At 41.8% G+C, this 25,121-nt stretch overlaps 1 protein-coding gene across 11 annotated transcripts in view; it reads left to right on the top strand.

Annotated features, from left to right (window-relative positions):
* Window positions 1-25,121, top strand: part of Nr3c2 (nuclear receptor subfamily 3 group C member 2) — a 331,912-nt gene that overhangs the window by 224,438 nt on the left and 82,353 nt on the right. For all 11 annotated transcript variants that reach the window (XM_016001822.3, XM_076571976.1, XM_016001825.3 and 8 more), the window contains one exon: window positions 10,719-10,835. In XM_016001822.3, the coding sequence (XP_015857308.1) occupies window positions 10,719-10,835 (117 nt within the window). The remainder of the gene's footprint in view (window positions 1-10,718; window positions 10,836-25,121) is intronic.

Below are 25,121 nucleotides of genomic sequence, written 5' to 3'. Positions count from 1 at the left end.
AGCACAAAGAGGGGAAGTGGACCCAAAGTCCCACCCCAACCAAGCTGTTTGCAATTGGTGCCTGTTAGGAGAGGGAACGGCTGTTTTCTTGAATGGAGTGACTCTGGGTCTGTCAGCCATGCTCCAGGGCAGGTCCGTCCCCAGAAGCAGTTGGCCAACACAAAAGTCTCCCTTTGCATGTGCTTTTCTTGTTCTGCTTGATGCAGTTTTTTCCCCCTTTAAATTTCTTTTTAGGAGACAGAAAAAAAGGCATGAAATTGAATGCATGCAGGGGAAGTATCTGGGAGGACCTGGGGGAAGAGAAAGAATATAAACAAAATGTATTGTATGAAATTAATTATATTGTATGAACATTTTAAAAAATAAATTTAAAATCATAGTGTTTTTAAAGATAATAGCTGGAATGATGACAGCAGCAGTAACTGTGACGACCGGTCATTAAACTGGTCTGTGTGTCACCCACTGGGTCAAATGGCCTCTGAGGCGTTCTGGTCTCAGGACAGGTCATCAGGTAGCCTGTCCATAGTCCATGCAGCAGATCAGGAAATAGAGATGCAAAATAACTTCTCTGAAGTCAGTTTATGAGCAAAGTCTGCACCTTAGAAGTTAACCCAAGAGAACCTGAACTAATGGGAGAAAGTACCAGTGGGGACAGCATGACCCAGGAAAATGTCCGGGAAGGACCCAGGTGGGCATTTTTACCAAAGACAGAAAATGGTGCAGAGGAAGGAAAATATAAGGCAAAGATGAGTATAAGGGTTCCCATGTAACTAACTGTAGCTTTAAAATTGTAAAGAACTATAAAGGGAAATTCAAAAGTTTGAGGAGGACTCCCTACCAGATAGGGACATTATTTTGGTTTGTGAGCACAGTGGAGTGAGTTTTGGAGACATTGAATAGAGTTACATGTGTGAGTTTGAGATCCAGGAGAATGTAAGTCTGCTTTCCATGACTGTGACAAAATACCCAAGATAAATTACCTTAAGAGAGGAAAGGTTGATTTTGGACTCATGTTTTGAGAAACATCAACCTATGGCTTGTTTTGGGCTTGTGGCAAAGGAGAATGTCATGGTGTGGAAAGCATGGTGGAGGAATTCTTTTACCTCGTGGCAACAAGAAGATGCAGGGTGAGGGGGAGAAAGAGAGAGAGAGAAGAGGAGGAGGAGAAAGAGACTGGGATTCCAATATCCCACTTCAAATTCAGGCTTCAGTGACCTAGCTTCCTTTCACAAGGTTCCGTCTCTCAAAGGTTTTACCACCTCCCAGGAATGTATGAGCTGGAGACGCAGCCTGGAGGGAGGGATGCTCCAGGTCCTACTGCAGAAAGAACTTCCTGTCAGGCCCTAATCCTCCAGTTACCTCAGGTGCACATTGCTGCTCGGTGCTTCTGCCCACCATCCTGCCTGGGCAGTTGTCTCCATGCACTTACCTGTCCCAGACTCTCTCTGAACACACTCTTTTTGGAGTTGCCGTGGACCTGTTCTCTCTGTTTCCAGTTCTAAGCACTCTCTGGGGCTTGACTCAGGTGTTTGCTTTTTTTCCTTTTTTGAATTAGCATACACATAATAGATTCCACTGTGACATTTTCAAATATACCGTCCATTGTACTTTACTAGTATTCACACTTGTACCCTACCCCCTTCCTGACTGGTCCCCTCTTCATAAATGGCTTCCCTCTCCACCCTTATATAACCATCTCTATAAAGTCACATCATATCAATATCATATGATTGATTCCTTTCAACTTCTCCAAACTCCTGACCCTCTAGAATGTAAAGTCTTGGAGGTGATGGATGGGCAGCATTTTAACCTCCTCAACCCTGCCTTGAAAATCTTTGGGCTGGGGATATGGCTCACTGGTAGAGTGCCTGACTAGATGACATGAGACCCCTGGGTTGGTCCGAGTGACATACATGCACACATATACACATCTGTGGGCATGGGCACGTGTCTGAACACACACACACACACACACACACACACACACACACACACACACACACACACACACACAGTTTGCTGACTGGTATTAAATCATGGCTGAAGATGAGGTTTGAATCCCAGAACCTCCTCTTTCTGAGGACTGTGTTCCTAGAGCCCTTGTGAACATCCGCTTTGCTCCACTCAGTTGCTGGGTCTCAAGGATTCAGGATCTGACTGTACACACTCTCTTACTTTGAAAAGAATTGAGTAATACTAGAAAACAGACAGCTGATATCAAGAGCAGAAGGATAAGGAAGTTAGTGCTTTCTAGACCCTCCAGGTCCCGGGCCCAATCTCATTCTTAGCCAAGCTTCAGACAGATGGGCGAGTTTGAAGTTTGTCTTCCGTTTACTTTTAGGATATAGTTTAACATCCTCACTTCCTTGTTGGCTTTTGGAAGAAGGGAAAACTTGAAGATGGGATCAGAAATAAGTAGTGTTGGTGTCAAGTGGGACCTTTTTACCTTAAGGCCACCGTCAGTCCATGTTCTACTCACTTCAATCTGAGAGCTGGCTGTTGCTTGCATTTTCTCACTTTACTAAGAGAAAAAAAAAGGAGTGGACAAAGCAAAGCGGTGATGAATGGCAACACCACTGCCATTATTTAAATTAATTACATTTTTAACTTTTGAGTCTTTACTGCAGGCCAGGTTTGGTACTTCTTATTGCTGCATTTTGTTTGGCCCCATTGGCCATTCACCGGTTGGCATTGGTCTCTCCATTTCCTAGTTAGGGGATCACGACTCCAAATCGTAAAGCATCAGCCCTGAGCCCAGAGGCTTCTGCCAAGCCTTCCTGCTCTCCTCTCTTTCTTCTGCCTTCTCTGTTCTTGTGCTAGCGAGTCTAGGACCCTCACATCCCTTAACCTGCCTTTTTCATTTGGCACCAGGTCAAGAATAACATAAAGTTGGTTCTTGATTTTGTATTTAAAAAAAAAATGCCAAAAATAACTTTTGTTGCTTTCAGGAAATTTTGAAACAATGTTTACTTTTTAAACATTTCCCAAATTATCCTACAGTTAAAAGCAATTTTATAGTTTGAAACAGTACAGAAATAACAAAAGCTTGTATTTTGTTGTTTTTGAACTGAGCTTTGTAATTTGCTTTGGTTTCTTTTTTGAGCCCTCATGAATGCTAGGTTTCCAGTCAGCCTTGGAATTTGTGTTGTCCATGCTTCCTGATGTCAGCACCTTGGAGTTCCATCCAGCTTGCCCCTCACCTTGCAAGCCTCTGGAACACAGACTGCCTTTCCTCCCAAACTCTGCCCCAGCCTCCTCAGGCAGCCCAGACTGAGCAGCGTCTCCTGGGAGGTCAGCAGTCTCCTTAACACTCAGCTACTCCTGCCTCACTGACTTGGTTGAAAATCCTTAGAACTTGTCTCCTTTCTTCCTTCCTCCCTCTCTCCCTCTCTCCTTCCTCCTCCTCCCTCCTTCCTCCCCCTCCTTTCTTTAAACAAACAAAGAAAGAATTTTAGACAGTTTCCTATTACCTAGGTTGACCTCAGACTTGCCATAAAGAGGAGACTGTCCTTGAGTTTCTGATGGCTCTGTCTCTACCTCCCAAACACTAGCATGAGCTTCCACACTTCCTTGGAGATCGTTTTGTTATTGGACACAGTGTGAAGAGGAGCTCAGAGGTAGAACGCTGCAAAGGGAACAAAACGTGTTTGTGTCTGTGGGTCTTGTGTAAGCCAGTTACTCAGTTTTGGGAGAGCATTCTTTACTATGGCTCTGTGTCTACACAGCACACTGCATTAACTTGCAAGTTCCTTGTTCTGTGTGCACATATTAGCCTAATAATGCAGTATTTGTACATTGCTTAGTTCTTCCAGAATCTGTGCAGCATCAGTACCCAGCAATGTGCTATCTGTGCATCTCTACTCTCTTCATTAGCTTAGGGACCATTTTCTGTAGTGTTTAGCAGAGTACTGTACTATAGATTTTGTACAGAAAATGTACAGTGTCTATAAGGGAACACTTTGTATATGTATATATACATATGTGCATATGTGTATATATATATATATATATATATGAAGCAACTTTTTTCCCTCCATGAATAGAAATATGTGTTTTTTGAAATATCTTTTACACTATCTACTATGAGCTAGCTAAACAGAATTTCCTCATTTTTATGACAGCTAAATAGAATCTATTGGAAAACTACAGGATTTGCATTCCACTATAATTTTTTTAATTATTTGTCTTGTAATTGTAGATATTCTTGAGTGTTCAGGTGTATTAGTGTATTGATACTGATGGAACAGGTTTGGTAGTATTACAAACGTAGTTGGAAATCATCGGTTACATTATTTATTGAAATAACCCACTGATCTTTAGGTCTCCCTCAACCATTTTACCCACTGGTTACTTTTAGTAATAGTTAAAAAAAATTTTTTTAAATAAAAAAAAAAAAACCTCACTGTGTAAATAGCCCTCGACTTAACTTGGCAAGAATAAAATCAGTAAGCTGGAATGTTCACTGCTTCTGTTCCAGAGACTGGATCTCATGCCTTCTCTTCCCTACCACATCACTGAGGAGGACTGCCCTCCCCCACCGCCCACCCTGTGTGTGTTTCCCGGTCACTGGGGACCCCCACCCTCACATCCCCCACCCACCCCCACATCCCCTGCCCACCCTGTGTGTGTTTCCCGGTCACTGGGGACCCCCACCCTCACATCCCCCACCCACCCCCACATCCCCTGCCCACCCTGTGTGTGTTTCCCGGTCACTGGGGACCCCCACCCTCACATCCCCCACCCACCCCCACATCCCATGCCCACCCTGTGTGTGTTTCCTGCTTACTGAGGACTCAACTCACCCACCCCTATATCCCAGCGCACCCTGTGTGTGTTTCCCTGTCTTTACTTCCAGTTTCTGTCCTGCTTGAGATGAGATGTGATCACTGCACGGAGCAATGGCTGAGCTAGACTTCCTGAGTCAGAATCTATACTCACCTTGAAACTCACAAGGTGCTTTGTGGTGTCAGGAAAAGAAATAACCCATTTCTAGCTCCTGACATGAATCAACAGAGAAAAACTGGTTTGGATTTTCCTAGGTTGCTTGTCTCTTACATGTCCTTTATTATCTCATGAATTCTTTATTTGGGGTTCAGTTTCTCTTTTCTTCTAGTTTCTACAGGTAGACTCTTAGATCTTTACTTTTTGTACTTTTCTAATATAAGCATTTAAAGCTAAAAATATTCTCACTAAGTACAGCTTTAGTTGGATCCCACGAGTTCTTGTTGAGCATCCATTGTTACTGAATTTAAAATATCAATTGTTTACCATGGGATTTCTTCCTTGACACATACTTATAATTATGTTGCCTTATTTTCAGTGACATGGGCCTCTTATATTTTGAGAAATGCCTTTATATTACCTACATAAATTCAGTCCTTTCACAGTTCTATCTCAGAATTTCCTACGTGTGCTTGAAACAAAATATGTATATTGTGCAGTTGGGTCACCCAAATGGGGATAGGTGAAAGTATTTAAATAATAGTGCTCTAATCCAGTGAACCCTCTCTGACTATCTAGATAGTGGCTGCTTTCCTGGGTGCTGATAGTTTTTATATTTCCAGTTATGAGTAGATCTTTTTGCTTTCAATTTTATTTGACTGAATATATATACTATTATGTGTCTATGTATTTGGGGTTGTTTTAATTCCATTTTGATCAGTATACAACTATATTCCATATCTTTAGCAGTGCTCTCTTTTTTAATGTCTTCCTTGTCTGATTTTAATATAATCACATCAGCATTCTTATGCTTACTGTTTGCGTGGTGTATCAATCTTTCCACCCTTTAATCTGTAATCTCTGTGTTTTTATGTTTAAAATACACCTTAGTACATACTGCATCTTGCTTTTTAAACTAGTCTGCCATCTTTTTTGACTTTCAAATATTTAGACCATTTACACTTAATGGGTCTTATGCTTGGGTTTTATCTTTGATTTTCCTTTTATGTCTTTCTTTGGTTTGATTTTTTTTCAGTATTCTCTTATACCTCTACTGTCTTTTAAACCATATTCCTTGTTTTTATAGTGTGGTGTAGTATATTGTATACTATTGTTGCTCAGTGTACATCAGATTTATGATTACATGAAACACAAATTTCAATACCCCATCTTAGAGCTCTGAAAAAAAGGACAGTGAATAAAAATTCCTGGTAAGTTCTTAGCTGATGCTTATATACCAGACACCATAGCTTGAGACCATTGCTAAAGATAACAATATATGCGTATGTATTCTTCTTACCGTAGACTACCTAGAATTCATCTATACTATTTCAAATATAACACCCAAAACTTGCAGTAGTGGAATTTTCTTTCATATCCCATTTTATATCCTATTCTTAGGACTGTGTTGACAGGTATTTTGTATATGTGTATTTTGAAAGTCTCATAATGTGTTTTTATTATTTTTCTAAAAGTCTTCCCCTGTATTTACTATTTTTGATTCTCACTTTTTCTGTATGCCCAAATTTCCATTTGCATTAGTTTTCTTAAGCATGAAGAACTTTGTTTTTTATTCTTTACAATGTAATTCTGCCACTGACAAATTTTCTTAGCTCCTGTTTATCCAAGGGGGGGTCTTCATTTCTCCTTGATTTGGAGAACTGCTTTTAAAATTCAAGATTAACAGTCTCTAAGATACAACATGGCCTCTTTTAGGCCTCAGGAGTTTTTAAAGCATATTTGAATTAGTTCTTGGAGAATTCCATACATTGTAGTTTGATTATTAACCCCTGCTTCACCTCCTCCCAGGTCTGCCCCCCACCCATATCACACAACCCAACTTTGTGTCCTCATTTAAAAAAACAAAACCATTTCATGCTGGCTGCACACCCTTGGGTATGTGGCCGTCCACTGCAGTGCTAGCTTCCCAGGGGCCACCCCTGAAGAAAACTAAGCCTCCCTCTCCAGCCTCCCTCTCCAGCAGCTATGAATTGTCAGTAGCTCTGGCCTTACTAATTTTCATCAACAATTACTCCTCAGCCTTGTTCCTCTTGTGCAATGTAGCTTCCCCACCAAATCCAACTGCTTTTATGAATTTTGTCTTTGTATTTCAGACATTTGGCTGTGTCATGCTTCCGTTATTTTGTTTCTGTTTATCTTTTGGCATTAAAAATTAAATTAGAATATCTTCACATATATTTTCTGATCTATTCTTTCTTTTCTTCTGGGACTCTAATTACACATGTATTAAATAGTTTGTTCTGTCCCACATACTACTGATGTTTTATTCACTTACTTTTAAATTATTTTCTCCTTGTGTTTTAGTTAAAACTATTTCTGGTTTTATTTATTTAATTTCATTGATGCGTTCTTGTTGAACACCCAGTATCTTGATCATTCTAAGCAGTAGCTCTTACATGCTACACATTTCACTTCTTAATTTTCTATCTGTTTTTGCTTGTCTGTCTGTCTGTACCATTTGCAGAGTCTGTCACTGGCCCTTATTCTTCACTCCTTGTGGTCATCTTTTTACATACTCTAACTCACAGGTGCTTCTAATTCCAGCCTTTAGGTTATCTATGAAGCTCTTTCACTGACTGACTTTCTTCTGTTGACTCTGGCACACATTTTCTGTTTGTATGTTCCTATTGTTATTGTAGTCTACCTATTTTGAAGATTCTGCGTTTTGTTACAGTTCCCTGAAAGATGATAAATTTTAATCTAGTAGTCAGCTAAATCACTGGCAGTCACCTTGAACTTGTAGAGCCTTTGTTTTATTCACTTTTCACTTTTGGGGAATCTATTTTGCCCTAATTGTGGGGTACAGTATCTCTTTGTAGGGCATGAACCTTTTAGGATTTCTTTCTTTCTTTTTTTTTTTTTTTTTGGTTTTTCGAGACAGGGTTTCTCTGTGTAGCTTTGCACCTTTCCTGGAACTCACTTGGTAGCCCAGGCTGGCCTCAAACTCACAGAGATCCACCTGCCTCTGCCTCCCGAGTGCTGGGATTAAAGGTGTGCGCCACCACCGCCCGGCTCCTTTTAGGATTTCAAAGGAATGTCAGAAGTCTTTTTGTCTCCTTAGTTTTGTGGAATTCAAGCTCTGTTCTCCTCTGGCAGGCAGCTCCTGAGATGCCTGCTCACCTATTTCAGCCTTAAATTGTGCTTTATCCTGAATTCTTTGATATCTCATGATCATTCCTGGAGTCTCTTACACAGCCCTCACACACCTACTTCCGGGTACTTTCTCCTTCAATCTCCATCTTTCAGGACAGTCCCGAAACCTGTCTTTTCGCTCTTGTAAGATTAAGGGGTTTTTGCTTGGTTTGTTTCTAGTCATCTTGTAGGACATGGATCACAAGGCTGGGTGGGGGCGGGGTGGGGGCTAGTCAACCACAGGACCTTGCCGAGAGGGACTCTCTTTTCAGTGGTCAATTTGCCTCCAGTGTCTCCCTGCATTTGCTCACTCCTAGGCAACTTTACATTTTTTACTCAGCCCTTTGCTGAAAAGTTCCTAAGTATGTGCAGGAGACTTACCTGCTGTAGACTGTTATGTCATTGCTCAGATAAAGAATTGCCTCACAGTTGATAAGTAACTCAATACGAAATCAAGTTTATTTTCCTTAGCTACTTAGCTTTCTTTTTAACCCAAAATTATTCCTCTGGTTCTCTATATGCTGACTAGTGTACAGCTATGTACTTTCATATAGGCATCTCTGAACTTTCATAGAGACCTGTAAGAGTGGCCCCTACTTCCTCTCTACTGATCTGTCACATAACCTTCAGATTTATCTTTCTGAAGCATGGATTTGGACCTGACAGTCTGTAAGCAGGAATCAACAGTAGCATCACAGGGCCTGCTAACTGACTGCTGAGTCCCTTGGCTGTCATTTCTGGCCACCACTGTCTAGTCAGGATTCTCGTTGTCTGTGATGTTAGTATTTCTGTCAAAATTATTCCACATAGCCTACAATGTGGCTTCTTCTGGATTAGCTGCCTTCGCACAAGAGCACAGGCTTTAAAAGGGAAATGAACAGGATTGAAGGCACCCAGCTCCATTCTCATTTTTTATTCAGTTTGTTTTTGTTGATGAGACACAAATCACACATTTATATAAGTGCAATTTAGATTTTTAATGCTGTGGCTAGAGAGATGGCTCAGTGGTTAAGAGCACTGGTTGATTCTCCAGAGGACCCAGGTTTGATTCTTAACACCCACATCATGCTCCACAAACAACTGTAATTCCAGTTACAAAAGATCCAGTACCTTCTTCTGGCCTCTCCAGGTACCATGGACACGAATGGAGCACAGACAAAGTAGCCCAGACAGAGGAGCACCAATAGATAGTCAGGCAAAACCCATAGACATTTTCTAAAATTGTAATTGAACTTTACAGATCTTTAATGTTTGCACAACTGAAAGGTATGTAACAGAATTGTCTGGCATCTATTATAAGATGTCTGCAGTAGTCTCCTACAGTTCTCCTGGCCTTTGAAAGCCACTCATTCTAAGAAACAACCAGAGAAAATCTTCCATGGTCATGGAAGATGGAGAGCATTTCTACCTCATTCTTATATACCAATGAGACTTGTTCACATTTATCACCAATCTATAGAAATGAAAATAAATTTACACCCCATGAGACCAATGCCTTATGCAAATGTCTTGTGGCCATAAATCCTTGGTGAATTGAAATAAATTAAAATTACAGTTCATTATTTCTCTAGACTTTAAAGTTGACTCAATTCATTGTGAGTTACAGATGAAGCCTGTGGTTGGGCATTCACTCTCATATGATGTAAAAAGCACATGATGCCAATTGCCAGTGGAAATTCTGCTGAGTAAAATAAGTGTGCTTTACTCAAAGAACGTTCCATTGTTTATCATTTCCAAAGAGCGCTTTCCACATGCTGTTAGACCACCAGCAAATTATATTGCCAACAGCTCTTTAGAAAGCCGTGCGGCCTCAGGAAGACCAGCACCACCAGCCCTTTTGAATTGTGTTTATGATGCTGCTTTTCATCACTTTACCGATTCAAGCTGGAGTTCCTCCTTCTGGAGAACCACCGTAGGGACAACTGCCTGGCATTTGAAGTAGGCGTGTCCTAAGGCTCCAGTATTATTTTAAGTGATTTATTGTATTAAGTGATACATGTTGTTTTGTTGGATACTTATTATAATCAGAGGTTATCAATGAAGGGGACATGATAGTAAAGGGCTGAAGAAAGGAGTTTAACCTAGCCTGTTCACTGGGTTATTAGTGAGACCCTCTTGTATTCGCCTATGTTCGTGAGCCACCCTCAGACCTCTCTGTAGTCTGTGCTCACCCACCATATGCTCTCACCCTGTTTCATGACTTACATAACAGCCCCAGCTGACAGCATGGCAAGCCCAGACCTCTTCCTCACTCCATACCTGGACGTCCAACTGCCAACTCCTTTACCATGTGACTTACCATGCCCAAGACCTAATGTGAATTTGAAAATCTTTGTAGTGAAATTGTATGTGTCAGTGGTAACCAGGTGTCTTAGTTAGGGTTGCTCAGGCCCCTTTCTTATAGAACCCAGGACCACCAGCTCAGGAGTGACACCACAGGGAAGTAAAGTCTTAAGTTGCCAGCCTCTTGCCTCTGTTATCCATAAACCCTGCTTGCCTCTATGATGTTGAAGAAGAAATGTCCACATAGGGAAGGAGCAAGAGCCCAATTCTGATTATACTTGTTAGTATTTTATTCTAGCCCAGTAGTTGCTATTTTAACATTTTTTTTATTATTAAATCAGGGCAACACAACTATTTATGTGCTGGAAGGAACGATTGCATCATTGATAAGATTCGGCGGAAGAACTGCCCTGCCTGCAGACTCCAGAAATGTCTTCAAGCTGGGATGAACTTAGGAGGTAAGTGTGGTGAGCTTAGCTTGATATGCATTTTAACATCAGTAGAGTCTGAGTACTGCCAAAAGCAAGGGTGAAACTAATGTGAAACAAAATTTCTAAAGATCCATAAAACAAAGTTCTGTTATCATGGTGATGTGTTTCCACAGGGAATTAAAGGAGACAGCTATAGTTTGCTAAGTTTCAAGAATTGGGTCTTTAGCCAAAACCCAAACAAAAAAGATTACTGTTTTGCATAAAATTATGGATGATGATTACCATCTCTGTCTCTTTAGGTGATAGCATGTGACATATAGCAATGTATTCTTAATGCCAAAAGTAAAATATATAAGAGAAAATACTGCAAAATGGTTCACCAAAAGATGTGGAAAGAATAAAGGACTTAGAACCAATACTTTTCCACAATTAAGAAAGCCAAGTGAGGTTAATACAGACTTATCTGCACGATGTTGCTCAGCAAAAACAAATTAAGGTTGCAAAAGAGGATATTTCCATACTATGGATTGTATATCTATTTTAGAAAAGCAGTAGACTGTACAGGAGGAAGAACTGATTGCTACCATATATCCCTGTGCACCTTAGGATTTTGTTACATCAGAACTCTGTATGGTGTGCACATTACATACCTAAAAGAAAGAAAATATTAGAAAATGTAATAAAGAACAACTTCATTCTCCTTTTGTCTTGGTGAATGAATTTGCTCTTGGCTAGTGTGGCATGGCTGCCTATGTGACAGAAACTCTTAGGCGTCAAGAGGGGGGTGAAGTTCGTCAGGGAAGATGGTGACAATGAGAGCATGTCAGAGGGTCTTACCAGGAGCTCAAAGAATGGCCCCTGTGGTGAGAGATGGACAGAAACCTCTGTCCTGTCCCTCCTGGTCGGATAGCTTCAGGCATGTTACCCCTCGCCTATGCCTAGTGCCCTTATCATCTGCCTGTGTTGAACAGTGGGACGAGTCTTTCTCCTCAGACTTCCTTGAACCGTCAACCCCCAAATAATGATGTAGAGACTCCAATTCAGAGCTGCTTCTTAGAAGACCCATGGCTTAGCAGCAATAACAACAACTCCTGGCAAGCACGATTTAAATGTTTAGTATTATTTTTAAATTCCACCAAAGGATGATTTCGTTTCTGTATACTTTTAAGTCCTTTGTCCACAGTGGCATACTAGTATCCCATAGGCCCATGCTGAATATGAATGGCTGACTTCCATTTCCAATGACTTCTGTGCATTGTAATGATGAAAAGAATTCTCCCACACCCCATATACTAAACAATTTAAATCATATGGGGAGGGTCATTGGGTATCTTTATAGGGAGAGTAAATAAATAGAGGGATGGACGGGCCAGGGACAGCTGTCCACATACTGGTATGATGTTGGACTTTGAATTTCTTCTGAGCTGTGAACTTGTTCATGCACGGATGAATTGTCAGGGAAACAGTAAAAGGCAACTGTGTTTCTTTTTGATTGATTCATGCTCTGAGTAGATAGGAGAGTTTCAGAAAAAGACCTTCTCAGCATTTCGTGCCATAAGAAGGGACAAGAAACAGTATTGGAAGAAGGTCCAAAACACCTTGGTTCTCAGTCCAAAGGCCTCAGTATATCCAACTGGCACACTTCAGGGTGTACCAGGCTTTTTCTTTTGGTCTACCAACCAGCTCCCAAATCGTGACACAGAGACTTCTAATTAGTTATGAATGTTCGGCCTTAGCTTAGGCTTGTTTCTTGCTAGCTCTTTTAGTTTAATCTGTTTCTCTCCATCTGTGTTTTGCCTCTGGGCTTTTTACCTTTCTTTCTTACTTTCTTTCTTTCTTTTTTTTCTTTCTTTCTTACTCTCTTTATGTATGTATGTATGTATGTATGTATGTATGTATGTATGTATGTATGTCTTACTTTCTTGCTTCCTCTAGTGTCTGGCTGGCAGCTGCCTGGTTTCTGCCCCTGGGCGTGGCCACCTCTTTCTCCCTTGTTCTCTTCTCGTCTACTCATCTCTCTGTCTGCCAACCCTGCCTATCCCTCTCCTGCCTAGCTATTGGCAATTCAGCTTTTTATTAGACCAATCAGGGACCTTAGGCAGGAAAGGTGAAAAAAAAATGTAACACATCCTTATATTGTTAAACAAATGCAGCATAAACAAATGTAACACACCTCCATACAGTTAAATATTCTGTAGCATAAACAAATATAACACATCTTTACATAGTTAAAATAATATTCCACAACATCCGGGCTTCACTTTCTGAGCCCAAACAGCACTGTACAAGCTCTCTTCTGTCTGTCCTCCAGGCTAAACCTCATGACATTGCTATTAATGTGTCCATTTTACAGTGGGTTAATGGATGCCTTGACAAACCGAAGAGCTGACACACACCCCGGGGAGTGGCTGCAGCCACTCAGATCTCTGCTCCCGGAGCCAAGGCCATGCCTAGCATTACTCTGCCATACAGAGTGGAGTGCTGTGGTTCAGGTTGACTCAGGTTATCTAGGAATAGCACTGTGGCACACAGGTGTCTTCCCTGTGTCTGCTTGATCCCCAGTAAGCCAACTGTGGCACGGACATGACAGACACAGAAGTCGTGACTGGTTGGGTTCAGTGCACACAGGAAGAACTTTTTTGACTCCTGGTGCCGCTGACAGTAGAGAGCAGGTGATGGAAACTGACGTTCGGGAGGGAGGGTTGTTTCCTTCAGTTCATGTAGAGCTCAAGGATTTCCGCGGACTGATGCTCAGCTTTGTTTGTTCAGGTGGAATAACCTTCCTCCTCCTGCTCCTCCTCTTCCTCCTTCCACTTCCTCCTTCTCCTTCTTCCTCCTCCTCTTCTTTTTCCTTCTTCTTATTCTTTCCTCGTAATTTCTTACCAAGCCTTGCTTTTGGTTTCAGTTTGGAACAGAAAACACAAATGGTTTTATCATGTTACAAGAAGATGATAGGGTGTTTCGCCTTTAATGTGGAGCAATTGCTATAATTAAAAATGTGAATTAAGCTCAAACCTTTTCAGACATGTGCCAGCTTCACACACTGTGCTCTCCAGCGTAGGGGAGTTTCTCAGTCCTACCCAGCCCCACTGTCCAGACGAATCTTTCCCACCCAAGCTCTCGAAGCTGCTTATAAAATAGTCACACTAAGGCTTATATTAATTATAAACTGTATGGCCTATGGCTCAGGCTTCTTGCTAGCTAGCTCTTTCATTTTAACTTAACCCATTTCTATTAATCTATATGTTGCCATGTGGCCATGGCATCCAGTCTGCTGGCATCTTGTTGCTCCTTGGGCGTTGGGCTGGCATCTCTCCTGACTCCACCCATCTTCATCTCCATCTTCAGTTTGACTGTACCAACTAACCTTATTCTGCCTCATCATTGGCCAAACAACATTATTTATCAACCAATGAGAGCAACACATATTCACAGGTCCAAGTTACTTTGGAATCCTTTTTTTTTTTTCCCCTAATACTGACAGTTGATTTACAGGCACTCCTGACCATACTCCTGAAGTCACCTCTGCTTAGAAGGAAGGAAGGAGCGAGGGAGGGAGAGGGAAGGAGCGAGGGAGAAGGAAGGTGGGCAGGAGGTGGGCAGTCAGGAAGGAAGGAAGGTGGGCAGGAAGGAAGGAAGGAAGGTGGGCAGGAAGGAAGGAAGGAAGGAAGGAAGGAAGGAAGGAAGGAAGGAAGGAAGGAAGGAAGGAAGGAAGGAAGGAAGGTGGGCGGGCAGGCAGGAAAGCAGGCAGACAGGCTTGCTTAATGTTAAAGCTGTAAAATGCTTCTCTAAAATATACGGAGCACAGAACTGCAGCTAAATGGCCCTCAGACCCAGAAATCCTCCCCAGCGTTCCTGGCTGAACTGTGCCCTGCCCATAGAGCAGGTCTTTCTGTTCTCTTCCTCCCATTTTATAGATATGGAACCTGGAGTCCAAGATCCTATCAGTACAAAATTTAAAAATGCAACCCAGGGTCCTAATTATCTTCTTCACTCTTCTCAGCCACACCCTACCTTATTTCTTTCACACTCCACAAGGTGCACAAGAAAGTTTTCATATTCCTTTAATGGAGATTCTGGAATATTTAAACCCCATTTTCCTGTAAAATAAGAATACAGACTCAATGAATGAATAGGAATAAAGTGGATCTTGTGGGCCACAGTGTGTCTCTGAGTCCGGCTCCTTATTCTGGTGTGTTACTTCCATCATGCAAAGCATTCCTTCACAGGAATTGTAACTACATGGAGTCCAAGTCCTTTCCTCTTGGGAGAGGACAGGTCGGACACAAGGACAGAGGGGCACGGACAGGGCACAGAAGGTGTCATGATTGCTCTGGATATGGACAGTAGCAAGGCGGCAATGCGAGAGGACGCAAGGCTGGGAATGCACACAGAATGACGCTCGGTGCCCTCCTGAGGATGGTGGAGCCGAAGCTGCGGAACACCTGAAACCAGGCTCATGCTGCAGTGATTTGCCCAAGAGAATTATGACTGTGGATGTTTAGAACTCCATTAAATCTTTTCTGTGAAAACATGACTAACATGGAAAAAGTACTAAAACTCGCCAAGATTGTTTAGGCGTTTTTTATTCTGTGATTACAGCTTCATGTATATGCAGAGGCTGATGAGTCAAGAAGCTAGGAAAAGATGTCAGTGACGTGGGATAATGGATACATGATTATCCATCCTTTCCCTGTTTATTAACGTAATATTAACGTTTTAAAGAAAATAAGGTATTCACAATTTTGAGCCAAGAATGGATGCTTAAGACTAATGACATTGAACTAGACACTCCAAGGAGTTACCTTGTTACTCCAAGGAAGGAGGAGAGAGAGTAACTAAGACATCCTCCCCTTGCTGGGAAACCCCTTAAAACAAAAATGGAAGGTGATGGGAAACAAAAGACAGGAGAATGAGAGAACTGCAGAAAACCGCTGCGCAGAAGGAAGGGAGGAGCAGGGGGCAGGGAGAGGTTCTGCGGGGAAAGATGGCTCTCTCTGCCGGCAGCTTTCCACAGCCAGTCGGTGGAGCTGCCCACAAAGCTCAAGCAATGTAGCTGTGGGGAGAGAAGCTGCAGGGTGGATGTGAAGCCGCAGATCTGAAATCCCATCAAGAAAAATGTGTTGGTGCCTGTAGGTGTCTCCAGAGGCGGGCTGTCCAGTCACCACAGAACCTAAGAAAGCCAGTCTGCCCTGAGTATTGTGAAAAGATGCCCTTCCTTGGGTTTCTTTTTCCTTTCCACTCCATGGAAACATGACTTCCACTCCATGACTTCCACACAGTAAAATTGAGAGGGAAATGACACCTGTTTCTGTTGGGGGGCTTTCATGTAAACTGACGTAACAATGTATGTATGTGTTGAACTAACAGTTGGTGTTTTTACCCTTCAGACACTCATGAAGGAAAGGTGTAGTCTGTTGTCAGGATTGGTCCCACATAGAACGTATGAGATTTTCTCTGGCCTTTCAATTTTCATACTTGTTTTTCTTTTACACACTTTTGTGGTTATAATTTGTAACTAACACATACATTAAATTTGCATCCATTTCCCTCAGATCTTCAGTTAATTTGAATTCTTGTTTGATGGGTGGTGACATCTGACATTAAGTGAGAATGTTTATTCTGCTGCAGAAGGACACACATTTGTACATTTGTACTCTTGCCTTGGTGAGCAGACCAGACCAGAAGACTTTTCTCAGGTCTTTGAAAATGTAAAACCCAGGTATGCAGGGAGATCCTGCTTGGATATACAGATAGGTTCAGTTTACCCTTTTCCTGGACTTTTCCATTTGTAGTCAGTCCTCACGTCTGTCCTCCTACTCTTCCGTCCCAACCCAAGAGTTTAGTGTTTCTAGACACTTGTCCCTTGCCCTTGGTCTTTAGAGCCCTGCTCAGCAGATACAGACACAGGTCTCCCCGGCTTGCTTGAGTTTGCGCACATGCACTGCTGTTTCAGGACTAAGCCTGTGTCCTGCTCTGCTAGGACAGTGGGTGGGGTCCTTTGTGCTGCTCCTGGCTCCACACCTTGACCACTTTCTCAGATGAAGTACTTCCCCTGTGAGAACTCGCTGCTGTGAAGTACAGGGACACCATTAAAAACGCCGCAGGCTTTGGCTTTGTTGGATTGTCCTTTTACTTCACACCCTTACCCCACCCCCTTGTTTCTTTCCTCTTACCTGATTCCTCCTGCTTGTGATTTTCACTGTGCCTCCATATTCCATGCCTTTTCTCTGTCCATCTCCTGAGATCTTGTATTCAGAGTCATCAAGAGAAGGTTCAGAGCAATGGCGGATCATTGTCCAGCACAGAGCTTCCATGCAGGCTGAGTCTCCAGGTACACTGATGGACAGAACTGACTCCCATGGCTTTCCTGCTTATTCCTTCCCCAAGCCACTGTGGCCTCAGGCCAGGCTCTTCAGTAAAGCATGGCTGTTGAGGACAGGAAGGATTGGACCCAGTTCTTAGAAAGGAACTACGAGGTAGCGATCAGAGTATAATAGACATGCTTCATTGTAGACATCAGCAAATTACAGAAAAGTTTCTAATACTCTAATTTTTATCCACTTGTTTTAATTTATTCATACATTTAAAAATGAATCCATTTGTTATAAGCAGTTGACAAAATTAATAATTTTATGTCTCATGGAACAAAACCAACAATGGCCTTGTTTTGGAATTAAAAAGTTTTCAATATAGTTAGTTTGAAAAAAAACAGGAACCATGGCTGTAGAGATAGCTCAGCAGTTAAGGGCATAAAAGTATAACCATTAGGGAAAGTCTAAAACCCAGTGTGAAGCTGTACAGCTTCTGTTCTGAATGGCTGCTCCAACAGTAGAGAGGGGCACCGTGTCACAGTGCAGAGGGGCTTTGGATCCGGTAAATTTCACATTCAATTTTTTTATTTATAAATTTTTTATAATAATGCTTAAAATAAGGTTTTTATAATAGAGTTTGGAGGTTTTGTTTTTAATGAAACTGTACTGGACAGTTTTATGTCAACTTGACATAAGCAAAAGTCATCTGAGAGGAGGAACCTCAATTAAGAAAATGCCTTCATAAGATCTGGCTGCAGGCAAGTTTGTAGAGCATTTTCTTAATTAGTGATTGATGGGGGAGCACCCAGGCCATGCTGAGTGGTGCCATCCCTGGACTGGTGGTCCTGGAGTCTATTAAAAAGAAAGCTTAGCAAGCCATGGGGAGCAAGCCAGTAAGCAGCTCCCCTCCGTGGCCTCTGCATCAGCTCCTGCCTCCAGGCTCCTGCCCTGTTTGAGTTCCTGTCCTGACTGCCTTCAGTGATGGACTAATGTAGAAGCATAAGCCAAATCAACTCTTTCCTCCCCAGTTTGCTTTTTGGTCATGGTGTTTCATCACAGCAATAGAAAGCCTAACCAAGGTGGAGATATTACAAAAGATATCAAGGAAATTCAGAAAAACCATCAGGATATACTTTAAAAATTTATATTCCACTAAATTAGAAAGTCTGAAAAAATGGATGAATTTCTAGATTGATAGGACTTGGCAAAATGAGGCTGACATGAGTGAGACAGCTTAGACAGGTTTATAACAAGCAATGAGACCAACAGTCATGTAAAAATATAAGACGAAATGAGAAGATCTCCTAACTCCAGTGTCCAGGACAAGTGGGCTCACTGCTTAGTCCTCAGAGACCCAAAGAGATAACAGCAAGACTTCTCAAACAATCCCAGAAGGGGGAGGGATGGAATCTAACAACTCTAAACGTAGCCAGTACTACCCTATCCCAGCAAACAAGGACACACACACACACACACACACACACACACACACACACACACACGAAAATTGTGTCAGTCTAACTGGTGAATATAGACATAAAACTTATAAGAGACATGTATGGAGTATGAATTTAAGAATACAACATCGTTCATTATGATCAAGTTGGCACCATTCCAGAGATGCAGGGATGGTTCAACATACAAAGTGAATAATTATGTTTCATAAATGGGGTCAAGGTCAGAAATCACAGTCATCTCAATAGGTACAGAAGAGGCTTTTAACAGACTTTAACATGTTTACATGATACAAGCGCTGAAGAAACTAGGAAAATGTAACACAATGTGATAATGATGAACCCACAGCCATCCTTGTGCTAATGGGGAAAACTTGAGTCATTTCTGCTAAAATCTAACAAGAGTGTTGACTTTCTTCACTCTTATTCAATATAGTGCTTGAAAGCTTAACTACAGCAATAAGAGAATGCAGTAAAATGGGTACAAATGGGAAAGGAAGAAGTCAAAGTTTGCAGTTGGTGTGATGCAGAATATGAGACCTTGGAGATTTCACAATACCCTTAGGACTGATAAACACTTAAGGAGAGTAGCAGGATTCAAAAGGAACACAGAAAAATCTATGGCTGTATGTACCGATACAGAACATGCTGAGAAAGAAACCAAGAAAACAGTTTCATTCAGAATTGATGCCTTGGAATAAACCCAACCATAGAAGTGAAAGACCTCTCCAATGAAAACTTTGAAACACTGAATGAAGAAATTGAAAAAGACATTGTGTTTTCATTTGTTTTTGGTGGGTGACCAGCCGCCACCTTTTTCCCCCAGGGTACTGTTGGAGAGTGAAGGATAAGAGATGGATAGAAATATAGAGGGCAGAGAAACAGATAGAAACACAGGCCCTCTGGAGGGCCTGCATCCTTATCCACCAGCCCAGAACTTTATTCAAAAAGGCTTTTTATAACAATGCCAAGGGGAGCGGCAAAAGACCTCCCCCTTGCTAGACACAGCCAAGTGTAGATCCTTCCAAACACCTGGTACCCAGGCCCGTGGTCCAGTCATCCTCTTATGCATCCCTGCTGGTAAAGCAAGCTCAGGTCTCCCTAGGAAACTGCTGTGGGCTCCCAGAGTTTTTGCTCTTTGCTCTTTTGGCTCTTTGAGGGGCCCACCACCCAGCTCCAAATAAATCACACATGGAGACTTATTCTTAATTATAAATTCCCAGCCTTAGCTTGGCTTGTTTCTTACAAGCTTTTCTTAACTTTAAATTATCCCATCTACTTTTGCCTCAGGCTTTTTCCTTTCTCTATTTCTGTATATCTTACTTTCACTCTTACCCTGTGACTGGCTGTGCGGCTGGGTGGCTAGCCCCTTGTGTCTTCCTCTCCTTCTCTCTTGGTCTTTCTCTCCCTCCCCACCCCCCCACCCCCGATTTCTCCTTCTATATATTCTCTCTGCCTGCCAGCCCTGCCTATCTTTTCTCCCTCCTTACTATTAGCCATTCAGCTCTTTATTAGACCATCAGGTGTTTTAGACAGGCAAAGTAACACAGCTTCACAGAGTTAAACAAATGCAACATAAAAAAATGCAACACATCTTTGTATCATTAAACAAATGTTCCACAGCATAAACAAATGTAACATATCTTAAAATAATATTCCACAACAACATTGGAAGCTACTCATGAACTGGAATAATTAGCACTGAGAAAGTGAACACACACTAAAAGGAACCTGCAGGTTCCATGCAGTCCTCTTCACAATCCCAGTCATTCTTCACAGAGACAGAAAAACCACACAACAATCTCAACATTCATGGGGAAGCATAAAAATCCCAGCGTAACCAAACCAGTACTGATAAAAAGAATCATAATGGAGGTCTTACTGTGCCTACAATTTATCCCACAGAGCTAACGTCACAAAAATATCATGACACCTGACTCAATGGAATACTACAGAGGACCCCAATGTAAACACACTCAGTCACCTGAGTTTTGACAAAGACACCAAAAATATACATAGGAGAAAAGACAGCCTCTTCAATAAATTGTGTTGGGGAAACTAGATATTCACATGTAGAACAATGAAACTAGATCCCAATCTCTCACCCTGTCAATCATCATTTCCAAATGGATCAAATTAACAAGTTAGAAATACAAAGTGGGAAGAGAAAATATAAGCGTAGACAAAGACTTTCTGCAAGGGACTCTGATCACTGCGTAAATGACGCCAACCACTGGCAAATGGGGTTCCGTGATGTTAAAGAGTTTCTGTGCAGCACAGAAGGCACCCAAGTGAAGAAGTCGCCTGTGGATGGGCACAGAAAAACCTTTGCTAACTGTGTACTCGGCACAAGATTAGTACGTGGTACATATAAAGAACCAAAAATGGAATAACAAACCAAAATGCAATCAGTAAAAGCTAATGATTCACAGATGTTTCTCAAAGTGTGTAGTATAAATGGTCAGTGGATATGAAAATGTCAAGTATCATTGGCCATCTGAGAAATGATGTGAGGTTTCCTCTCAGCCCCATCAGAATGGCAGTCATTAAGAAAACAAGTAACAAATGCTGTCCAGGGCACAGACAAAAGGGGTTCTTAGACATCACACTGCTGATGGGGATGTGAAGGAACTCAACCGCTGTGGAAAGCAGCAGGGAGCTCCCTGGAAAAGTTAAAGGAGATCCACCATTGGATCCAGCTACAGTCACTCCTGGATATTTATCTAAAAGATTCTGAGCCAGCATCCCAGAGATACATGCACAGCCATGTAGATAGCTACACTTTTCATAATAGCTGGATTGCCCATCAGTAGGGAAATGGATAAGGAGATGGTATGTTAGTAAAAATACAATGGAACTTCTCTACGGTTGTGTCATTTTCAAGAAAGTTTATGCAACTGAACATTAATCATATTAAGCAAATTTAGTCAACTTCATAAAGCCCGTTACCAAATTATTTCTCTGTTTGTGGATCCTAGGTTTTATGTAGATAGATAAAATGTATATGTATATGTCATAAAAAATAGTAGCAAACTGTGTAAAAGAACAAAGGAAATTAATAGGAGGGAGTTGGTAAAAGAGAGGGTAAATTATTGTGGAGGCAACATGCCCAAATTATATTATGTGCATGCATGGAATGGCCTTATCAATGCAGCGGTTTGATATAGTAATTAAATATTGTATTTATATATATAATTAAATACAATAATTAAGATATTCTTAAGAGATAAAGTAGTAAGCTTCTCCATCAAATAAAACAATCAATGGAGTGAAGGGGCAGCCTCCATGAAGGCGACGATCTACAAGAGAGAAGGGATGGCCTCCATAAAGGAGAAAGGAATTGCCAACTGTTCCTCTCACAGAGGTTACCATCCAGAACATAAAAGGAACTGGAGCATTTTCATAACAAACAAGTAATCCAGTATTTAGAAGGGGAAACCCTTTGAATAGATACCCCAAAAGAAGTAATTCAAGGAACCAACAAAAAAATGGAAAATATTCAATATCATTAGCCATGATGGAACTGCAAACCAAAGCTAAAGCACAGTAACTAGCATCCTCATAGGTTGGCTCTTTAAAAATTCTGGCAAAGATGTGGAGAAAAATGAACTTTCATATCCTGTTGGTGGCCATGAAAATTGGTACAGTCATTGCAATGAACAGTATGAAGGTTATTCAAAGAACTAAAGTTAGATCTCCCAAGCTGAGGCTGTAGCTCCATGGTAAGCCACTGAGAAGAATATACAGGCCCTGCGCCCAATTCCTAGCACTACAAAGGTGTGTGTGTGTGTGTGTGTGTGTGTGTGTGTGTGTGTGTGTGTGTGTGTATGATAGATGATTAGATAGATGATTAGATAGATAGGTAGGTAGGTAGGTAGGTAGATAGATTCCTGACAAATAATCCAGTCCATGTCACTATCACCCTTCTGGGTACCTATCCAAATGAAATGAAATTAGCAAATCAAAAAGATACCTGCATGATAATGTTTACTGAGGAACTGCTCTGAATATCTAAGATATGGAGTCTTCCTAGCTGCTCATCACATGGAAAATGTGGGTATTTTTCAACCATAAAGAATAATAAAATCCTTTCATATACAGCAGAGAAACTGAAAGACATTATAGTTAAGTGGAATGAGCCAGACATAGGAAGGCAGATGTCACACTCTCTCATATATGGAATATACTATCAAGAAAAGTAGAGTAATGATTTCTAGAAATTGAGAAAGGAGCAGGGTGGAAAGAGGGGACTGGGTTTGATCACTGTACACTAATGCACATAAAAATGTCACACTGCACCCTCACCAAAGTGTAAAATCAATGCTTATTAGTAATATGGAAATTATAAAACACATCCTGACTGTGGTGACAGTAGTTTTCTGTAACACCTGGGGAATAAAGATGGAGTGGGCAAGATGTTTGCTGAGCACTGAATCTGCTGTTTGAAAAGTAATGATCTGCCATTGACACAGAGCTTCTTAAAAGCTGAATTAGCAGAGCTAATAAAAGTGGCTCCATCAGAAACATGGCTTTTAAAAGGTGACAATGATCAGCATTTGGAAAAGTCCCTGAAAATTACATTTTAAGTCAATGTGTGTCTGTTTTCCTCACCACACTGATGTACTCTTACAAACAGGACTTCACAGTTTGTGTCTCAGTAAACAATGGCTTTAAGGATCTGATCAACTTTGCATCCAAATGCTACGAACATGTGGGATGAATGTTCATCTTCACAGACGAAGGTGGGCTTGGAATTGTCAGAAAGGGCATATTGAAAGACCCTGTTAGCATTCTGTGTTGGCAAGTCAGACTGGCAAAAGACGGGAGGGGAGCAAGGACAGCTCCGTGGGGGAGCTCCCGCGGCCAAGCCCCTGACCCACGTGTAATGCCAGCCCCAGGACACACATAGAAAGAACTGATTCCACAAAGTTGTCCTCTGATCTTCACACGCATGCACACCCTCCAAACAAATAATCAAAAAAACAACATGCAACTCTAAAATGTAAATTTAAAAACAACAGAAGTTACAGAAGAGAAAGGCCCCGGATTCAGTCTGTGATTTACCAGGAGATAAGGACTCAGTGTGGAGATGCCACTCTGTGGCATGCCGTTACTGTCTGTCCTCACCCTAAATGCTGGACACAAGGAAACATTTGTTCATACTTTAAGAGGCATGCTCAACTATGTTCATAGCAGCACTATTTGTAATAGCCAGAACCTGGAAACAACCTAGATGCCCGTCAACGGAAGAGTGGATGAAAAAAAATGTGGTACATATACACAACGGAGTACTACTCAGCAGAGAAAAACAATGAAAGCATAAAATTTGCAGGCAAATGGATGGAACTAGAAAAAAATCATCCTGAGTGAGGTAACCCAAACCCAGAAGGACAAACATGGTATGTACTCACTCATAAATGGATTCTAGATATAAAATAAAGAACAATCAGACCACAACCCATAGAACCATGGAGGCTATATAGAGCATGGAAGTCCCTAGGATGACTGTGGCTTATAATAAATTTTGGTTTTGAATGGAAACACATGAACTATGAACCAAAGGCTGAGGGGCCCCCAACTGGATCAGGCCCTCTGAATAGGTGAGACAGTTGATTGGCTTGATCTGTTTGGGAGGTATCTAGGCAGTGGGACCGAGTCCTGTGCTCATTGCATGAGTTGGCTGTTTGAAACCTGGGGCTTATGCAGGGACGCTTGGCTCAGTCTGGGAGGAGGGGACTGGATCTCCCTGGACTGAGTCTACCAGGTTGATCGCAGTCTTAGGGGGAGGCTTTGCCCTGGAGGAGGTGGGAATGGGGACTGGGCTGGGGGGAAGGGGAGGGGGTGGGAGGGGGCAGAACAGGGGAACCCGTGGCTGATATGTAGAACTGAATGGTATTGTAAAATAAAATAAAAAAAAAAAAGAGAGAGAGAGAGACAAGAAAGAGCAGAAGGTGTGGGGTGACTCCGTATCTACCCTAACCTCGGTCACAGAGGCTCCAAAGACCAGCTTGTGGAGTCTTCCAGGCCCTAAGTAGGTTTTCTCTAGGCTGTTTGTTTCCCAGGAAGTAACCCTTGACCCGCTTCTCCATCCTCACTCTGCAGAGATGGCTGAGTCACCTCATGAAGCTTTTCGCATGCTACTGGTCACAGGATGGTTGGCTTAGAGCTGGTTTATAAGCAAGCGACTGGGGAAAAATCTTTCTCTGGCTACTTGCTCAGAATCCTCTGGAGTTGAAAACCAGACCCAAAACAAAAGGAAAGGTTAAAGGAGATGTCTGCTTGATTGACTGACTCAAAGTCTTACTTTGCCAGTTTGTTTTTTGTTTTGTTTTTCCTCCAATTATTTGATTTATTTTTCCTTTAATAAACCTGAAGCCTACCTTTGGATAGAGATTCAAAATGAACAGGCTCTCTGGACCAAGCACATTGCTGGTTCGTTTTCATCCCTAAAGCACACATCCTGTCCCTGTCCTGCCCTCTGTGGGGCTCTGAGTCACGCCTGAGGATGGCTAACCCTGTCTCCGGTCGCCTGGACCTTCCTCCAC

The sequence above is a fragment of the Peromyscus maniculatus genome, chromosome 5 (assembly GCF_049852395.1).
Source record: "Peromyscus maniculatus bairdii isolate BWxNUB_F1_BW_parent chromosome 5, HU_Pman_BW_mat_3.1, whole genome shotgun sequence".
Classification (NCBI taxonomy): Eukaryota; Metazoa; Chordata; class Mammalia; order Rodentia; family Cricetidae; genus Peromyscus; species Peromyscus maniculatus.
Note: the sequence above shows the minus strand (reverse complement) of the source record. Positions and strands in the feature narration are given on the sequence as shown.